The sequence below is a fragment of the Sceloporus occidentalis genome, unplaced genomic scaffold (genome assembly GCF_023333645.1).
Source record: "Sceloporus occidentalis isolate IW3139 unplaced genomic scaffold, rSceOcc1.0.p SCAF_527, whole genome shotgun sequence".
Classification (NCBI taxonomy): Eukaryota; Metazoa; Chordata; class Lepidosauria; order Squamata; family Phrynosomatidae; genus Sceloporus; species Sceloporus occidentalis.
In genome coordinates this window covers 20,841-37,127 of record NW_028317507.1, presented here as the reverse complement: position 1 = coordinate 37,127, position 16,287 = coordinate 20,841, and the positions used below count along the sequence as shown (strand labels likewise).

At 54.8% G+C, this 16,287-nt stretch overlaps 2 protein-coding genes across 2 annotated transcripts; one reads left to right on the top strand and one right to left on the bottom strand.

Moving 5' to 3' along the window:
- Positions 1-6,424: 6,424 nt before the first annotated feature.
- On the top strand, positions 6,425-8,184 carry LOC149271379 (uncharacterized). The gene is made up of 4 exons (XM_089507485.1): positions 6,425-6,473; positions 7,448-7,474; positions 7,734-7,901; positions 7,978-8,184. Exons 1-4 carry the CDS (start codon positions 6,425-6,427, stop codon positions 8,082-8,084), a joined length of 351 nt encoding a protein of 116 aa, XP_089363611.1. The 3' UTR covers positions 8,085-8,184.
- Positions 8,185-10,925: 2,741 nt separating this feature from the next.
- LOC149271378 (CD2 antigen cytoplasmic tail-binding protein 2-like) lies at positions 10,926-12,591 on the bottom strand. The gene is made up of 6 exons (XM_089507498.1): positions 12,529-12,591; positions 12,252-12,384; positions 11,982-12,139; positions 11,310-11,910; positions 11,115-11,209; positions 10,926-11,036 (listed from the first exon to the last, which is right to left on the bottom strand). Exons 1-6 carry the CDS (start codon positions 12,589-12,591, stop codon positions 10,926-10,928), a joined length of 1,161 nt encoding a protein of 386 aa, XP_089363624.1.
- Positions 12,592-16,287: the final 3,696 nt, after the last annotated feature.

Here is a 16,287-nt window from a genome sequence, read left to right as displayed (position 1 = left end):
CCCTAAAATTAACCCTTAACACCGCATTAAGTATAACTGCCCCTAAAATTAACCCTAAACACCCATCAACCATAACTGCCCCTAAATTAACCCTAAACACCCCATCAACCATAACTGCCCCTAAATTAACACTAAAGACCCCATCAACCATACCAATTTATTAGGTAATTTATCTGGAGTACATGCAATTAATTTAGGGGCAGTTATGGTTAATGGAGTATTTAGGGTTAGTTTCAAGGGCCGTTATGGTTAATGGGATCTTTAGGGTTAATTTCAGGGGCCGTTATGGTTGATGGGGTCTTTACGGTTAATTTCAGGGGCAGTTATGGTTGATGGGGTGTTTAGGGTTAATTTAGGGGCAGTTATGGTTGATGGGGCTTTAGGGTTAATTTATGGGCAGTTATGGTTGATGGGGTATAAGGGTTAATTTTATGCTGATGACTGAGGGTTAATTTAATTAATTTAATAAAGTTAACTGAAGGTGCAGTTATAGGTAAAGGGGGGGGGCAAACTCAGGGGAATCTAAATCCTGGGGGCAGTGTGAACATTATTAATGTATTTATTTATAAAAGTATGGTATCAGTAATATTCTCTGAATGATTCGAATCTCTGTAAGATTCGAATCATTTGAACGACTCTGAGTCATCGTTCCTCTGTGAATGAATGAGCTGTAACCTGACCCCAGAGTCTGTGTCTGAGTGCTCTGCAGATGACTCTAGGATCAGGTTACAGCTGCATGATTCACAGACTGAACCGCTACAAATGAATCGTTCAGTCTACTGAACCGATTCATCCGGATCACTAAAAAGAATCGGATCAAATGAACGATTCGTTCATGATCCGGACATCACTACTGAGGGGGGAGACGCTCTGCGTCCCGTGAGGTGGGAGACGCTCTGCGTCCCGTGAGGTGGGAGACGCTCTGCGTCCCGTGAGGTGGGAGACGCTCTGCGTCCCGTGAGGTGGGAGACGCTCTGCGTCCCGTGAGGTGGGAGACGCTCTGCGTCCCGTGAGGTGGGAGACGCTCTGCGTTCCTTGAGGTGTGAAATGCTCTGCAGTATTTTTGTCTTCTCAGCACGTGGTTATCACCAACTTCAGCAGCTCCTGGGCGGACGGCATGGCACTCTGCGCCCTTCTGCACTCCTACCTTCCAGAAAGGATCCCGTACACACAGCTCCGCCCCCTGGAGAAGGTACTACCTCCATATAAATGCCATCGCCAGCCAATCAGCAGTCCAAGCTGGCCAGTGGATCCAGACAACATGCTGATCCTCATTATCAGCATCCAATCAGCATGCAGAGCTGATCTGTGCTATATTGCGAGAGATACACATAGACATTTATACTAGTGGTGGTGTGTGCATGGAAGAGCCATCCAGCAGAAGTGGTAGAGGTTAATACACTGAGGGAATCTGGCCGTGCGTGAGGTCGCTGGCGGAGCGAATGAATCTTATCTGCCGGCAGGTTGCTAGCGGCGATCTCTCTTTTTTCTCTCTTTTCCTCAGAGGAGGAATCTTCAGCTGGCCTTGCAGGTTGCGGAGAGCGCGGGGATCCCGTCCTTGCTGGTTAGTAAGACCTCCCACTCCCCACTCCCACTCGAGTGCGCTCTGATAGATGACCAGTCTGGTGTGTGCGGCCCAGTGAGTCTGACTTCCCAGTCCTTTCCAGTTACACGCCCCTCCCCTGACCCCGCCCCACTGAGTCTGACTTCCCAGTCACACCCACTTCCCCCTGACCCCGCCCCTTAATGCATGAGACTCGCTGCCCCAGAGCCAACGCCACTACCACCATTAAGACATCCAGTGAAGTCTGATCCGGTCATTTGAGCCAAGGATCTCTCTCATACAACACTCAACCAGTCCTGTCTGTGGAGTGGAGTAGTGTGGGGACTAGATCAGAGAAGGTGTGGTACACGCATGGAGTATGCCCAGTCAGAGGTGGTTATTTTGTAGATTGACCTGAAGTCCGCAGTTTAGTATCTTCTTAGTTTGTCCCTCTCCCCACCGTCCAGCCTCACTCACCGACGACCTCTTCCCTCAGACCCCGGATCACATGCTGCAGCCGCAGGGACCTGATTGGCAGAAAGTTCTTCTGTACGTTGAATCCATTTACCAGAAATTTGAGGCGTGAAGGAGACCTCTGTGTCTCGCCTGGCGAGATCAGGGAACATACGCGATCTAATCCCGGGAGTGGGCGGGCATGCGCCTGTCTGTCCATCTTTACACAACGCCTAGATCCTTTGCTGTGATGATCACCCACCCCATGGAATTCTGCGATTGGCTGAGATCGCCTCCCACGGCATCCTGCACCACGATTGGAGGACGCATAGCCCACGGCCTCCAGAGGGATCGGAAGGAACATGGCTGCCCCGTCCACAGCTTGGCTCTCCTGGTCAGGAACGGAACGATGAAGCCGAGACCCCCGCTAAGTCTCGTAATAACCCCAACACTCGATCTGCAAAAATTTTCCGGCCCCGGCGCCCTCTGTCATCCTTTTATCCGCTGGGGACGTCTCCTGGGATAGAGCGCTGGGGACGGCTCACATCCCGTGTCGTGTTATCACGGACTTTACATGCCCCACGGCTTGTGTGTAAAAGGGACAAGTTTTATAGTAAATCTCGGGGTTGGCCGTCAGTATTACTGCCGGGGCGGCAGCGGACTCTTCCCTTTTTAAATAAAGCTGTTGTTTCGTACAGGGTTCTCGTCTGTTTTATTTAAACGGGCAACGGGGGCCGCAAAATTCTCCACAAGCAGCAGCAGCGGGGGCCGTACCATTATAAGCGGGGCGGCACAATTCTCCACAAGCAGCAGCAGCGGGGGCCGTACCATTATAAGCGGGGCGGCACAATTCTCCACAAGCAGCAGGTCGTGAAGCTGATTCTGCGTCACAACCACCGACAATATCCAGAGGAACCCGGACCCCGTGAAACACGATGGGGAATTTACCAGCTCTGCCCACGCAGACTCTGTCACTGACTACACCTAACATGTAACACGACACCCAACATAAACAGTCTCACGCAGCACACGTCCTATACACGCACACGTTACATCTCATACATGTTACACATCCCCCACATACGGCAGCAGCTTTGCCCCCCCCCCCCTTGCATTAGTTAGGGCGGCTGGGATTACTGGACCTGGAGAAACTGGGGGCCATTATTATCGGTTTCCACATGTCCAGAGGGCCAGCAGGCACCGGGGGCTCCACCAGTGACAGAAACCTCTCCCCTACCACTAGGGGGCACTCAGCCCACGGTGACTGCCGTCTTCCACGCGGCCAGGAGGGGTCGCTGCCGGATACCCAACGAGGAGACAGCGGCTCTGCCGGCAGCCAAGGACCGTTTATTCCACACATACCCCACGCGGGGGCAAATCGGGATATAGCCCCGGAACACAGGCTCGCACTGGGCAAACGAGAAGCAGAAGCCCCGGAGCTGCCCGTTTGGGACATTCGCTAGGAAGCTACCCCTTGCAGGGGGCAACTGTGAGGGGAGCCCTGGAATAAAGGGGCGATTGTGAGCATGCGCAGGCAGCACGCCGTACAGACACACACACGCCGCGCAGACCAATGAATGACCGCTTTGTGGGGGATGTTTACGCATGGCGGGCGTGTAGGGGGGGCACAGGGACGGGGCGCGGGGGATCAGGCGGCCAATAAACAGGGAGTTTCCTCCGGAGAGCGGCCGGTTTCTCAGGGACTTTATGTTTCTTGGCCCGGGTTGCTGTTACATGAATCATACAGGGCGAGGACGCGGCACCCGGGGGCCAAAAAAACAAAACACCGCGGCTACTTAACCCTTTCCTGGCACAAGAGGTTAACCGGTGCAGGGAAAAGCCAATAACATTTCCCATAGCAGGAGCGGGGGCCCCTGGACACGCAGTGGGAGCCACACACACGACGGGGCATCCGTGGGCCCAGTCTACTATATGCTGTTCTGTCCAAACATCTGAATAACAAATAAACAAAGAGCGCGATGGAACAGAGTCCACGGAATGAAGCGGGCCGTTCACGTGTGCGAACACGCCTGCCACGGCTACCTGTGCCCACGGCCATGCCTGCAATCTACATGTGTTAACATGTTAGGGACACGCCGTTCAGTCTCTCTGAGCACCGCACCCTGCCCTCGACACAGCTGCGCCGCACAACACGGGGGGCTGCAACGGCTGCGACACCGGGAATAGGAGTCACTCGTGGGGTTAAACATTGACTCTGGTAATCCTGGTGGTTTAGTTGAGGACTAGTTACAGATGGACTCCGGTAATCCTGGCGGTTTAGTTGCCGTGGGGATTAGAGAGGACTAGTTACAGATGGACTCCGGTAATCCTGGCGGTTTAGTTGCCGCGGGACTCGTGACGCACATTGTCAGTGCTGATGACTTCTGAAGGACCAATAATTAGGGAGGGCAGAGCCGTGTAATCCCTAAATCCGGGGAGGAATAATTCCAAAAGCCTTTAACGTGAAACTAGCTAAGAAAAAAAAGAATTCACTAAGCAGACGACGAGTCCCCCAAAATACCTTTCAGCGACCGGGGCCGCTCCAGCCGCCGGGTGCCAGGACACACGGGGCCCACGCCAACCCTCACTGCATCGCATCTAATTAATCGTCAGAATAGAGCATGCTGGAGCTCCACTCCAGGTATCAACTACCGTTTGGGTATTGTAAGGGTTCTGCTTATTACCCCAAAGCTGCCCCATCCAAAAGCCAACTCACATCCCCTTCATCAGCAACAAATTAACGGGAGGGAAAAAAGCACAATTTCAACATGCCTCATGTGAGGTAGTGGATACTGTGCTGGAGACCCCATCTACAGAAGGATATCAACATTCTGGAGAGAGTTCAGAGATAGCGAAAACAGGGAGCAGATTACAGAATAAAAATAATCAACAAAGACTGAGGGGTCTCAACATGTCGGGCTTGGGGGAGAGAAGAGAGAGACGGGGGGGGGGGGGAGAAGAGAGAGAGGGAGGGGTCTCAATATGTCCGGCTTGGGGGAGAGAGGAGAGAGACGGGGGGGGGGAAGAAGAGAGAGACGAAGGGGTCTCAATATGTCCGGCTTGGGGGAGAGAAGATAGAGACGGGGGGAGGGAGAGAAGAGAGAGACGAAGGGGTCTCAATATGTCCGGCTTGGGGGAGAGAAGATAGAGACGGGGGGGGGGGGAGAAGAGAGAGCCGGAGGGGTCTCAATATGTCCGGCTTGGGGGAGAGAAGAGAGAGACGGGGGGGGGGGGGGGAGATAAGAGAGACGAAGGGGTCTCAATATGTCCGGCTTGGGGGAGAGAAGAGAGAGACGGGAAAGAGAGAGAGAAGAGAGAGACGGAGGGGTCTCAATATGTCCGGCTTGGGGGAGAGAAGAGAGAGACGGGAAAGAGAGAGAGAAGAGAGAGACGGAGGGGTCTCAATATGTGCGGCTTGGGGGAGAGAAGAGAGAGACGGAGGGGTCTCCATATGTCCGGCTTGGGGGGAGAGAAGAGAGAGACGGGGGGGGAGAGAGAGAAGAGAGAGACGGAGGGGTCTCAATATGTCCGGCTTGGGGGAGAGAAGAGAGAGACGGGAAAGAGAGAGAGACGGAGGGGTCTCAATATGTCCGGCGTGGGGGAGAGAAGAGAGAGACGGGAAAGAGAGAGAGAAGAGAGAGACGGAGGGGTCTCAATATGTCCGGCTTGGGGGAGAGAAGAGAGAGACGGGAAAGAGAGAGAGAAGAGAGAGACGGAGGGGTCTCCATATGTCCGGCTTGGGGGAGAGAAGAGAGAGACGGGGGGGGAGAGAGAGAAGAGAGAGACGGAGGGGTCTCAATATGTCCCGGCTTGGGGGAGAGAAGAGAGAGACGGGAAAGAGAGAGAGACGGAGGGGTCTCAATATGTCCGGCGTGGGGGAGAGAAGAGAGAGACGGGAAAGAGAGAGAGAAGAGAGAGACGGAGGGGTCTCAATATGTCTGGCTTGGGGGAGAGAAGAGAGAGACGGGAAAGAGAGAGAGAAGAGAGAGACGGAGGGGTCTCAATATGTCCGGCTTGGGGGAGAGAAGAGAGAGACGGAGGAGAAAGAGAGAAGAGAGAGACGGAGGGGTCTCAATATGTGCGGCTTGGGGGAGACATTTAAATACCTAAAGGACAGGTGGGAATTTATTTCAAAGGAGGAGAAAACAAGAGACCGGAATCTAATGCTAGAGAGTCAGAGGCTGAGAAGAAATGGAAGGGAGTTTTACTTTACTGAGAGGGAGGGAGGTAAGTGGAACCGCCTTCCAGCAGAGGTGGTAGAGGCTAATCCATCCCTCAGGTGGTAAGTGTCTCGCACGTGACTGCCCGTGTTGTTTTTGGGACAGGGAGAGGCTGGGTGTGAGCGGCTGGAGGAGGGTTAGGGCGTGGGACAGCCGCATATAAAGAGACAGACAGCGCGAGAGAACACAGACCGAGAGCGCAAGAAACATGAAGGCGGCCGTCCTGTGTGTCCTGCTGCTGGCAGCCCTGATCCTAGGTGAGACAGACGGGGAAAGGGAGAGAGAGAGAGAGACGACGGGGAAAGGGAGAGAGAGAGAGAGACGACGGGGAAAGGGAGAGGAGAGAGAGAGAGAGACGACGGGGAAAGGGAGAGAGAGAGAGAAACGACGGGGAAAGGGAGAGAGAGAGAGACGACGGGGAAAGAGAGAGAGAGAGACGACGGGGAAAGAGAGAGAGAGAGACGACGGGGAAAGAGAGAGAGAGAGAGACGACGGGGAAAGAGAGAGAGAGAGACGACGGGGAAAGAGAGAGAGAGAGAGACGACGGGGAAAGAGAGAGAGAGAGAGACGACGGGGAAAGAGAGAGAGAGAGAGACGACGGGGAAAGAGAGAGAGACGACGGGGAAAGAGAGAGAGAGAGAGAGACGACGGGGGAAAGAGAGAGAGAGAGATGACGGGGAAAGAGAGAGAGAGAGACGACGGGGAGGAAAGAGAGAGAGAGAGACGACGGGGAAAGAGAGAGAGAGACGACGGGGAAAGAGAGAGAGAGAGACGACGGGGGAAAGAGAGAGAGAGAGAGAGAGACGACGGGGAAAGAGAGAGAGAGAGAGAGAGACGACGGGGAAAGAGAGAGAGAGAGACGACGGGGAAAGAGAGAGAGAGAGACGACGGGGAAAGAGAGAGAGAGAGACGACGGGGAAAGAGAGAGAGAGACGACGGGGAAAGAGAGAGAGAGACGACGGGGAAAGAGAGAGAGAGAGACGACGGGGAAAGAGAGAGAGAGAGACGACGGGGAAAGAGAGAGAGAGAGACGACGGGGAAAGAGAGAGAGACGACGGGGAAAGAGAGAGAGAGAGACGACGGGGAGAGACAAAAGGGAGGCAGGGGAATGGAGGAGAGAGACAGGACTGACGAGACGTTTCCGTGAGACAGACTGACGGAGCGGGACTGCTCGGGGAGAGGGGGGAGACGCAGCTCCGCTTCTCATTCATTCTGATCGTTTTCTCCACAGAGATCACTGCGGCTGCAAACAAACCCGGTAAGTGAGAAACGTCCTGATCACACGGGGCCCTTACCAATTACATCATGATCTACTGCAGGGTCAGGTGTGCCACATCTGGAGGGGGCAATAATCCGCCGCCCAGCGGTAATAACTCCTGTCCGCCGCGCCTTAAAGATGGAGCCTAGAAAGTATGCAGTTGTTAAAATAGCATTGCCCACCCTAGATACCCCTGGCAAGGGGCAGAATGTAGCGTGCGAGCGCCCTCTGAACGTCCCCCCCCCCTCTCCGTACCCAGGATTTCAGTGCCACAGCTGCGTCGGCCCCCCCGCCTGTAAGAAATGGAACGTGGCCAACTGTAAAGCCGGCGAGAACGTGTGCCAACGGACCCACCGCGCCATCCAAGATCCATCGGGCACGGAGAACGACAGGAACGACTACGCCAGCACCACCAAGGGGGTGATGGGTAAGTGAAACCCCCCCCTGTGCCCCCTATTCCGCCCCGATATCACCGCGTGACGCCCTGTTTCTTCTCCTCACAGTCTGGGAGCGACTCTGCACCACGATGGAGAAATGCCAGGCTGCGAAGAAGAAGCAGGGCAAGCTGACGGTGGTGACCTGCTGCACCGAACCCCTCTGCAACGCCTGAGCACGCGGGGGGGGGGGCAACAAACACAGCCGCAGAGACACAGGGGCACCGATGCAGTCGGAGACGCGGGAAGCAGGACTCGGGGGCCGGGAGACTTTGCCGCTTGCAATTAAAGCACACATTTAAACTCGCTCATCTGTGTCATTATACTGTGTGAGGCAAAGTGAGTGTGAGTGTGCGTGAGCGTGAATAAGAGTGGGCGTGCGTGCGAGTGAATGACTGAGCGTGCGTGCGAGTGAAAGAGAGTGAGTGAGTGCATCGATGGCAGAACATGTCGCGGGGGGGAGGGGGGGCCAAAACGATCAAACGGGTTCCACAAGAGCGACCCCCGGTGTCCCGGCGCAGCCGATCCACTGTGTGGGCACTCTGGGCAGTTCCTTTTCAGCTGAAGAGGCAGGAAATCCTGCAATTTCTCGGCATGCAAAAAGGTTTATAAAATGCCCCCCCCGGGGGAGGGGTAAAGGGGGCAAATGCCGCACAGCTGGTGGAGACAAAGAGTGGGTCATCGCGGCCCCCACTGCACACACATTAAATGCACTTCGTTACAGAGCATGGATCACAGGCCTAAACCTCGAGGGCAAATGGGGGTAATTCCCAATAACAGAGACTGCCCCAGCAGGGGGTGATGAGCGCCCCTTCCCCAGCGCAGCATTCTCTCGCCGCCCTCCTATCAGAACGCCCGATGTCACCTCCACCATCTAGGAGCCGAATTTGCAGCAGCGCAGGGGGGGTCCTCCCGACCCACCTGACTTGATCACGCACCAGCACCCACTAAACCTCAGACTTGGGGTCCAGCGTTGGCCACACACGGGTTCTGCCCTCACTGTGCAATAGCATTTTTGGGAGACCGAGATACCTCTCCTCACCTGTAACACACGAGCGAGCCAACGGGGGCCAGGGGTCTAACCGCATCTCTACGGCCATCCTGAGGGGTATTACAGAGCCCCGGAATATGAATGTATTGACCTTAGAACACACTAAGCAGCCGTGCCGGCTACTGATCAGTCATGCTTTTTACCGAAAGGAAGGGGGGGGGGGGGGGAACATGGGGGAAAATAATCCTTCTTGACTCCAAAAGGCTGATGGGATTGGATGGAGACGCCGTAAATATTACTGTTTATTGCGTTTAACCCTAACCCTGCATGCTCTGCTTTTACCCCTTTGGGGACAGCCGGGGTATCTGATAGAACCCCCCCCCTCTCCGCAGTGGATTAGTTCCTTTGTTCTGGAAATCTTCGCTCTTCCCGTCTCAGAGGGCGACCCCTCGTTCTTTGTACAGTTAATGAACGGGTCACTGGGGGGTATTTAGATCGGTCCCGCAGATATTTATACAGGGTTATAATATCCCCTCTCAGATACTTATATATAAATATAAGTAAATATATATATATATATATATAGATGCAACTCTTTAGTCTCTCTTCACAAATAAGATCTTCCAAACCCCTCGCTCGGTCTGGAGCCCCACCCCCCCGCACTCAGTCCGTAGCCCCCCCGCACTCAGTCCGTAGCCCCCCCCGGACACTTTTTCTAGCATCACTTTTATAGTCCTTTGTAGAACGGGCAGCCCCGAAGCAGACTGTTTAAATCCTCCTGCAGATCAAACAGACTATAATAACCCAAAAATAAACAAGCGATGAGTAATAATAGCAACAACAACAAACAAGCCCCCCCCCCCAGCAGCCACCCGACTTCCCAGAAAAACAGAACCACGGAGCGAAAGGAACAAGCGGACCGTCCACATTCCTGATCCCCGCTGAGTCCGGAGCTCAGCCAAGCCGTGCAACCCGCCTGAAATTGCCCCAAAGGTCCTTTAAGGCGCTTTCAACGCCTCTCACTTGTTTGCACTGCTGGGCTGTGCCTGCCTACTCTGCATCTGCGAAGGAATGCCTACTCTGCATCTGCGAAGGAATGCCTACTCTGCATCGGCGAAGGAATGCCTACTCTGCATCGGCGAAGGAATGCCTACTCTGCATCGGCGAAGGAATGCCTACTCTGCATCGGCGAAGGAATGCCTACTCTGCATCGGCGAAGGAATGCCTACTCTGCATCGGCGAAGGAATGCCTACTCTGCATCTGCGAAGGAATGCCTACTCTGCATCTGCGAAGGCATGTGGATGGGCCGCTCGTTACATAGAAGTTCTGCGCTGTCATCGCTCCTTTTCCTCGCCTTTGGATAAAAGCCCCTTTGTTTATACCCCAAGGCTGTATTACCCGACCTGTGTGATCAGCAAACCCCAAGACGCGGCTCATCATGCAATTAAATAGAAGAGACCCCCGGCACGGACCCCTCCCCCCCCAGGTCTCCGCTTAGCACCTTCATCCCGTGAGAATCTTCCATTTCTAACTCTCTGCCTTTCAGCCGATCGCCAATCCCAGGACACAGTATACAGCGCTGCAGCATATGATGGTGCTATAACAATATATTTTACCCCTAATTCTGACAGCTTGTAGGGTAACCGAATGAAACGCCGCGGCGAAACGCTGAGAAATCGCATCGGCTCCCGGAGCCGCATTCTCACCCCACGTCTCCTATTCTATAATTATATTCTAATTTCAAACAACGGCCGCACGATGGCTACAAAGAAAACGTCCCGGGGCCTCCATGCTCCCATTAACGACATGTTACTGTGTTTTATCAAGCGCAAGCTCTTGGGCCCAACATGCGTGTCGCACTCAGACGCTCCATGCCCCCCACCTAGTGGTGGAGAGAAAGAACGACTCCTACTGCGGGGTAACAAGAAGCATCAAGACTCCCAACCGAAATAAAAGTATTTTATTACAACTTCCGCCTACCCACACTCACACTCACACGGCGGCAGTCTTTAGTAACGCCGAGTATCACATGTACAGATCAAAGTCTATCCTCTGCGAATTGTAGAACTGCCCTCCTGAGCTGCTGAGCCGCCGGCAGTATACCCCGTCCTGGAAATACCCCTGATCTACCCAGTCCTGGAACAGAGAAAACAAGAGGAAGCATGAGCCCCCCCCCCGAGCAGAGAAGCCCCCTCCGGCCCGGCAGCGGCTTACCTGCATCTGACAGCTGGTGAACGGGCCGTACAGCTGCGCTTCCTCTGTGTTTTCCCATTTATATTCCCAAAGAACGTCATCCGCAGACGGCGAGGCTGAGAGAGAAACGGGCACGTGAGCTTACAACCTCACTAAAGCCTGCGCAGCACGGGGGGGGGGGGGGTTGGGTGAGTGCGCCCTCACGCGGACTCTCACCTCTTTTTGTTTCCTCTCGGGCCTCCTCCTCTTCCGCAAACATGTCGACGGCGCGTGGGGGCGCCAGACCCCGCAGCCTGTAGGCCAGCTTCTCGTACGTGTCCTGATACACCTCATACACGCCGATGGCCACCATCTGATCGGCCAGAGATATGAGCTGCTCCAGGGGCTCCACCGCGGGTTCGGAGACCTTCTGCCCCTCCGGACAGCCTTCTGTCCCCTCTGTGGATTCTCCGCGCACTTCCTGTTTCCCCCCCGGTACATCGTGCCTTTCCTGCCCCGCATCAGGCCCACTCTCTTCAACATCCATTTCCGAAGCTGCCCTTCCTTTCTCCTCCGACGGGCTGTCATCACGTTCCTTGGACCTCAGTCCTCTCCCTCGTCCCACTCTCCTGCCTCCTCTCTCTCGCCTCCCCTTCCCTCTTCTCCTCTCCCCGGACCCCCCAAGCCGCTGAATGCCCTTGGCAACGGTTTCTCCGGGAAGAAGCAGCTCCAATATCCCCTCCAGAAGAGCCTTCATTCCCAGAGGAGCTCGGCCTTCATCGGTATCGGACTCGTCGGCCTCTGCCAGGGTGGGCTCAGCCCGTTCCTTGATTCTGACCTGCGGCGGGAGACACCTTTTTAGATTCTTACCGGACTGAACCATCCGCGGCGCAGGAGCGGACGCCTTACCCAGTCGATGTTTTCCAGCCAGTGGTCCCGGATCTGCTCCTCCTTCTTCAGGAAGTAATTGCCCTCAGAGTCGAAGTGCCCCTCCTCCATCTCTTCGCTCAGGTTAAATGGAGTAATCCGCACTCCCCCCTCAGACTCTATGGTTGCGCTCTCTTGTCCTGCAAGGGGTTAAACGTGCGTTAAAACATTCCCATCATTTACATTTAAAGCCCAGAATACCTGTGTTTTGGACCACACACACACACGGCTGAGGATCACTCAGCAACTCACCCTCCACGTCCTCCGGTGCCAGCATGTTGTATTTACCGGGGTCGCCGCACTCCTCCTCATCTTCTTCTTCATCGCTGTCCAGAGAATGCTTCCCTTTAAAGCGGCTCCCGGGGCGGCCGACATCCTCAGCCAACTGGAGGAAGGAATGGAGATGGTAACGTCTACCGGGGGAGGGGTCTAACAGCACAGGAGCCAATCATATAACAGGAGAGCAAACCGTTAACCGGCTCTGGCCCGGTTATCACGGAGCTCCCCGATCATCATCTCCATTACCCACCCGTCTTTTACTGGGCTCCTCGTCACCAGCACCGTCCTCGAACGTCACCTTCCTCTTCGACATCCTCAGGGGGCGCGGGCAACACTCGCTAAGGTAATTAACTGGATAGTTAAGGAGGGTTAGAACCGGTTATTAGCGGGGGTAATCTGTGGATAGATAAGGAGGGTTAGTACCGGTTATTAGGGGGGGTAATCTGTGGATAGTTAAGGAGGGTTAGTACCGGTTTTTAGCGGGGGTAATCTGTGGATAGTTAAGGAGGGTTAGTACCGGTTATTAGCGGGGGTAATCTGTGGATAGATAAGGAGGGTTAGTACCGGTTATTAGGGGGGGTAATCTGTGGATAGTTAAGGAGGGTTAGTACCGGTTATTAGCGGGGGTAATCTGTGCATAGTTAAGGAGGGTTAGTACCGGTTATTAGCGGGGGTAATCTGTGGATAGTTAAGGAGGGTTAGTACCGGTTATTAAGGGGGGGTAATCTGTGGATAGTTAAGGAGGGTTAGTACCGGTTGTTAGCGGGGTAATCTGTGGATCGTTAAGGAGGGTTAGTACCGGTTATTAGCGGGGGTAATCTGTGGATAGTTAAGGAGGGTTAGTACCGGTTATTAGCGGGGGTAATCTGTGCATAGTTAAGGAGGGTTAGTACCGGTTATTAGCGGGGGTAATCTGTGCATAGTTAAGGAGGGTTAGTACCGGTTATTAGCGGGGGTAATCTGTGGATAGTTAAGGAGGGTTAGCGTAACCCGCCGGTGTTTGACCGGGTTACTTACCTGGCCGAATCGAGAGTTGTAGCGGCGTAGACCAAACGACAACACACGCGCCGGAAGTGAGGGACCGCAGACCGGGAGGGACGCACTTGGAATGGCAGCCAATCAGAGAGGGGATCCCGACTGACACACCCTCATTAATATAAAGCGAAAAATACAAAGTCGGCAGGAGGAGCCCAAAGCCTCGCTTCTTAACCCCGCCCCTCAGATGCATGTAGAGCAAATGAGCGGGAAGCCAATCAGCTCCTCCCTCGGGCACAGGCAGGAAAGCCTTTTCCTCCGCTCAATCCGCTGGGCTCTCAGTCCTCGCCTCACGACACGGAGTGAGACGCGGAGATTCCGCCGGTTCCTGTGTTAAACGTTAGCGTGTTTCCCCTCCTCCCGAACTGAAAACCGGGCGTGGGGAAACGCTTTTATTAATCTATTCGTTATACAGGACCGGCTCTGTGCCGCCCCTCATAGCAAATAGACTGCCGCACGCTCCCCTGCCAACTGACCCATATCCTGCTGTTTCTATGGACATTATGGGGCCCTGTGATATCCTCACACCCCGCAAGCCATGGGGCTCAACCTGGCGGGTGGAGTGAGGGTCCCCGGATAAGGTGATTCAGCCTTTAACCCAACATGAAACTACGCGCCCCAGAATGCATTGCGTCTCTCCCCATAGGTGTGTCACACAGGTGACATGTGAGCAGGCGAGGGACAGTCGCTGTGTGAGAGACCGATCTCACCGTGTCCCTGAGACTCCGAGCTGCAGGAAGTGCCAGGTGAGATGCTCTGCAGCCCCGCAGACTCCTAGGCTGACTCGGGGATGAGGAGAATGTACCCTCTCGCTGAGTCTGTCTCTTTCCCTATCGGTCGCTCAGCGTCTCTCACCGCACGGCGTCTGTCTCTTTCCCTCTCGCTGCGCGGCGTCTGTCTCTTTCCCTTTCGCTGCACGGCGCCTGTCTCTTTCCCTCTCGCTGCCCGGTGTCTGTCTGCCTCTCGCCACGCTCGTCGGCCGTTATTTGCAGGATGCGAGGGGGTCGTTTGGAGCTCCTCGGGGTGGATTTATTAGTGAGGGGGTTGTGGGTAACCGGGATGCAGTAACGCAGGGTTACACAGTGCTCACCGGCAGCGGCCGCCAGGGAAACCTCCGGAGAGGGAAGTCGCCTGGAAATTCCCAGGACAGGAGAGACCGGTTTGCAAACGTTTGCTTCCCTGTCAGCGCCGTCCCGGAACACAACGCTTGTCCCTCATTGGCCGCAGATGTGGCTGGTGGGTGAGTGACGCCTCCAACCCTTCCCCCGATGAAGGCCTTTGTTTCATTCACCAAACTCTGACTTTTCCAGGTCTTCGCATGAAGCTGAAGGTCAGTCAGCGGCTGATTCTGTCGCTCCCGCAGAAGGAGGGCTACTTGCTGAAGAGGGGCGGCCGCCATGCGTCCTACCACCGGCGCTGGTTCCAGCTCTGTGGGAATCTGCTCTTATACTGGGAGAGACAGGAGGACCCCCAGCCCCTCGGCCTCATCCTGCTCGAGGGAAGCACCGTCTATCTGAGGGCCACGCGGCTGGAATTCGGCTTCTGCCTCTGCACCGTGTCCCGGGTGTACAAGATGGCGGCCGAGTGCCAGCAGGAGCTGGAGCGGTGGGTGAGAGCGTTACTGAGCGCCAATCTCGGCTACACCAAGGCTATTCTGGAGGAGCTACGGGGGCAATACCTGAGCCTCGCAGCCGGGCAAAAGGAACCTCACAACGCAAGCTCTCCTGAGCGGCCCTCAGAGGAGCGAGTATGGAAGGAGGCGTTCGGAGTCCTGCACCAGTTCCTGGGAGAGGAAATCCTGGCGCTGCGGTAGCCGAAGCCGATCTGTCTGTAAATCTGGGCTTTTGGGTTATTTGTAAGAGAAATAATAAAACCATCACGTTTATCCGTCTTCCAGTCGCACCCCACCATCCCCTTCCCTCTCCGCTCCCCATCATCCCCGCTGGCAACCCTGGTCAGACACCACGCCCCACCATCCCCTCCGACAACCCTTTCCCAGCCTCTCGCTTACGCTCCTGTATTGTAAGATCATCCACGCCGGACCCTCCTTCCCTTATGTTCTGTTCCCCCTTTGTACAGCGCCGTGGAATATGAGGGTGCTATCTAAATCAAATAATGACATAACTAAATTTCAAGCCGTGTCCTATATTAATAGATTCTGCATTCACTGCCGGAGTGGCGCTGGGACCGGGGGTCCGGCTCGCTGACAGACATAACCACAAAATGGAGATGATTTTGCCCCCCCCCCCCGGCTGCTGCTAACGGGGGCTGGGATTTATCCATTTTTTAAATACATTTCTAAACATTTTGGAAATCTGTTGAATTTCTTAAAGGGAAAAGTCCCTCTGAATAAGAGACCTCTGAGGTCCTGAAAAAGATTTGGGCTGCCGTGACTCTTGTCCATCTTGGCTTTCTGATAAAAGACTGTTTGTGGAATGTGTTGGGAGAGCGCACGCGTTTCATTAACTCGGCCTAATCCCAGACAGCTGGCGGCACCGAGACTCCCTCCGCACCCACTCCACACACACTCGGCCCCGACCCAACAGATGACAAACACTCATGTGAGTTAAACTTTTGTAATGATTATAGGGAGGGGAGAGTAACAGCAAATCGGGTTCCCCCCGTTTCACACTGAACCCCCCGCATCCCCTCAAACACGGAATATGAAACCAAGTCATCCAGTTCTGTTCATCAGTGCAGGAGAAGCCGCCGGCCAACCCGCAGAGCAAATTGGCCCCAAGCTCTGCACCACCACCACCCCAGGAGGCAAATCCCAACTTGCTTCGACTTCCAGGCTGTGGCGGTTTTGCTCCTCAAAGCTCCGGAGAACATAAATATAAATAACGCACATTTTACAGCCGTCCCTCGCGCCAGCTCCGAGTCTTCATGATTGCACATCGACGATAAGTCCGAAGGGGAGCAGCGGCCGCAGCCTGGACGGAACGGACTAAAAGCTGTAGCATCTTCTGACGGG

Coding starts and splice junctions, on each gene's coding strand:
- LOC149271379 (XM_089507485.1), top strand. CDS start 6,425: ATGAAGGCGGCCGTCCTGTGTGTCCTGCTGCTGGCAGCCCTGATCCTA. Junction 7,475..7,733: donor TGCGGCTGCAAACAAACCCG/GTAAGTGAGAAA, acceptor CTCCGTACCCAG/GATTTCAGTGCCACAGCTGC. Junction 7,902..7,977: donor CACCACCAAGGGGGTGATGG/GTAAGTGAAACC, acceptor TTCTCCTCACAG/TCTGGGAGCGACTCTGCACC.
- LOC149271378 (XM_089507498.1), bottom strand. CDS start 12,591: ATGTCGAAGAGGAAGGTGACGTTCGAGGACGGTGCTGGTGACGAGGAG. Junction 11,210..11,309: donor CCGAGAGGAAACAAAAAGAG/GTGAGAGTCCGC, acceptor TTTCTCTCTCAG/CCTCGCCGTCTGCGGATGAC. Junction 11,037..11,114: donor TCACCAGCTGTCAGATGCAG/GTAAGCCGCTGC, acceptor TCTCTGTTCCAG/GACTGGGTAGATCAGGGGTA.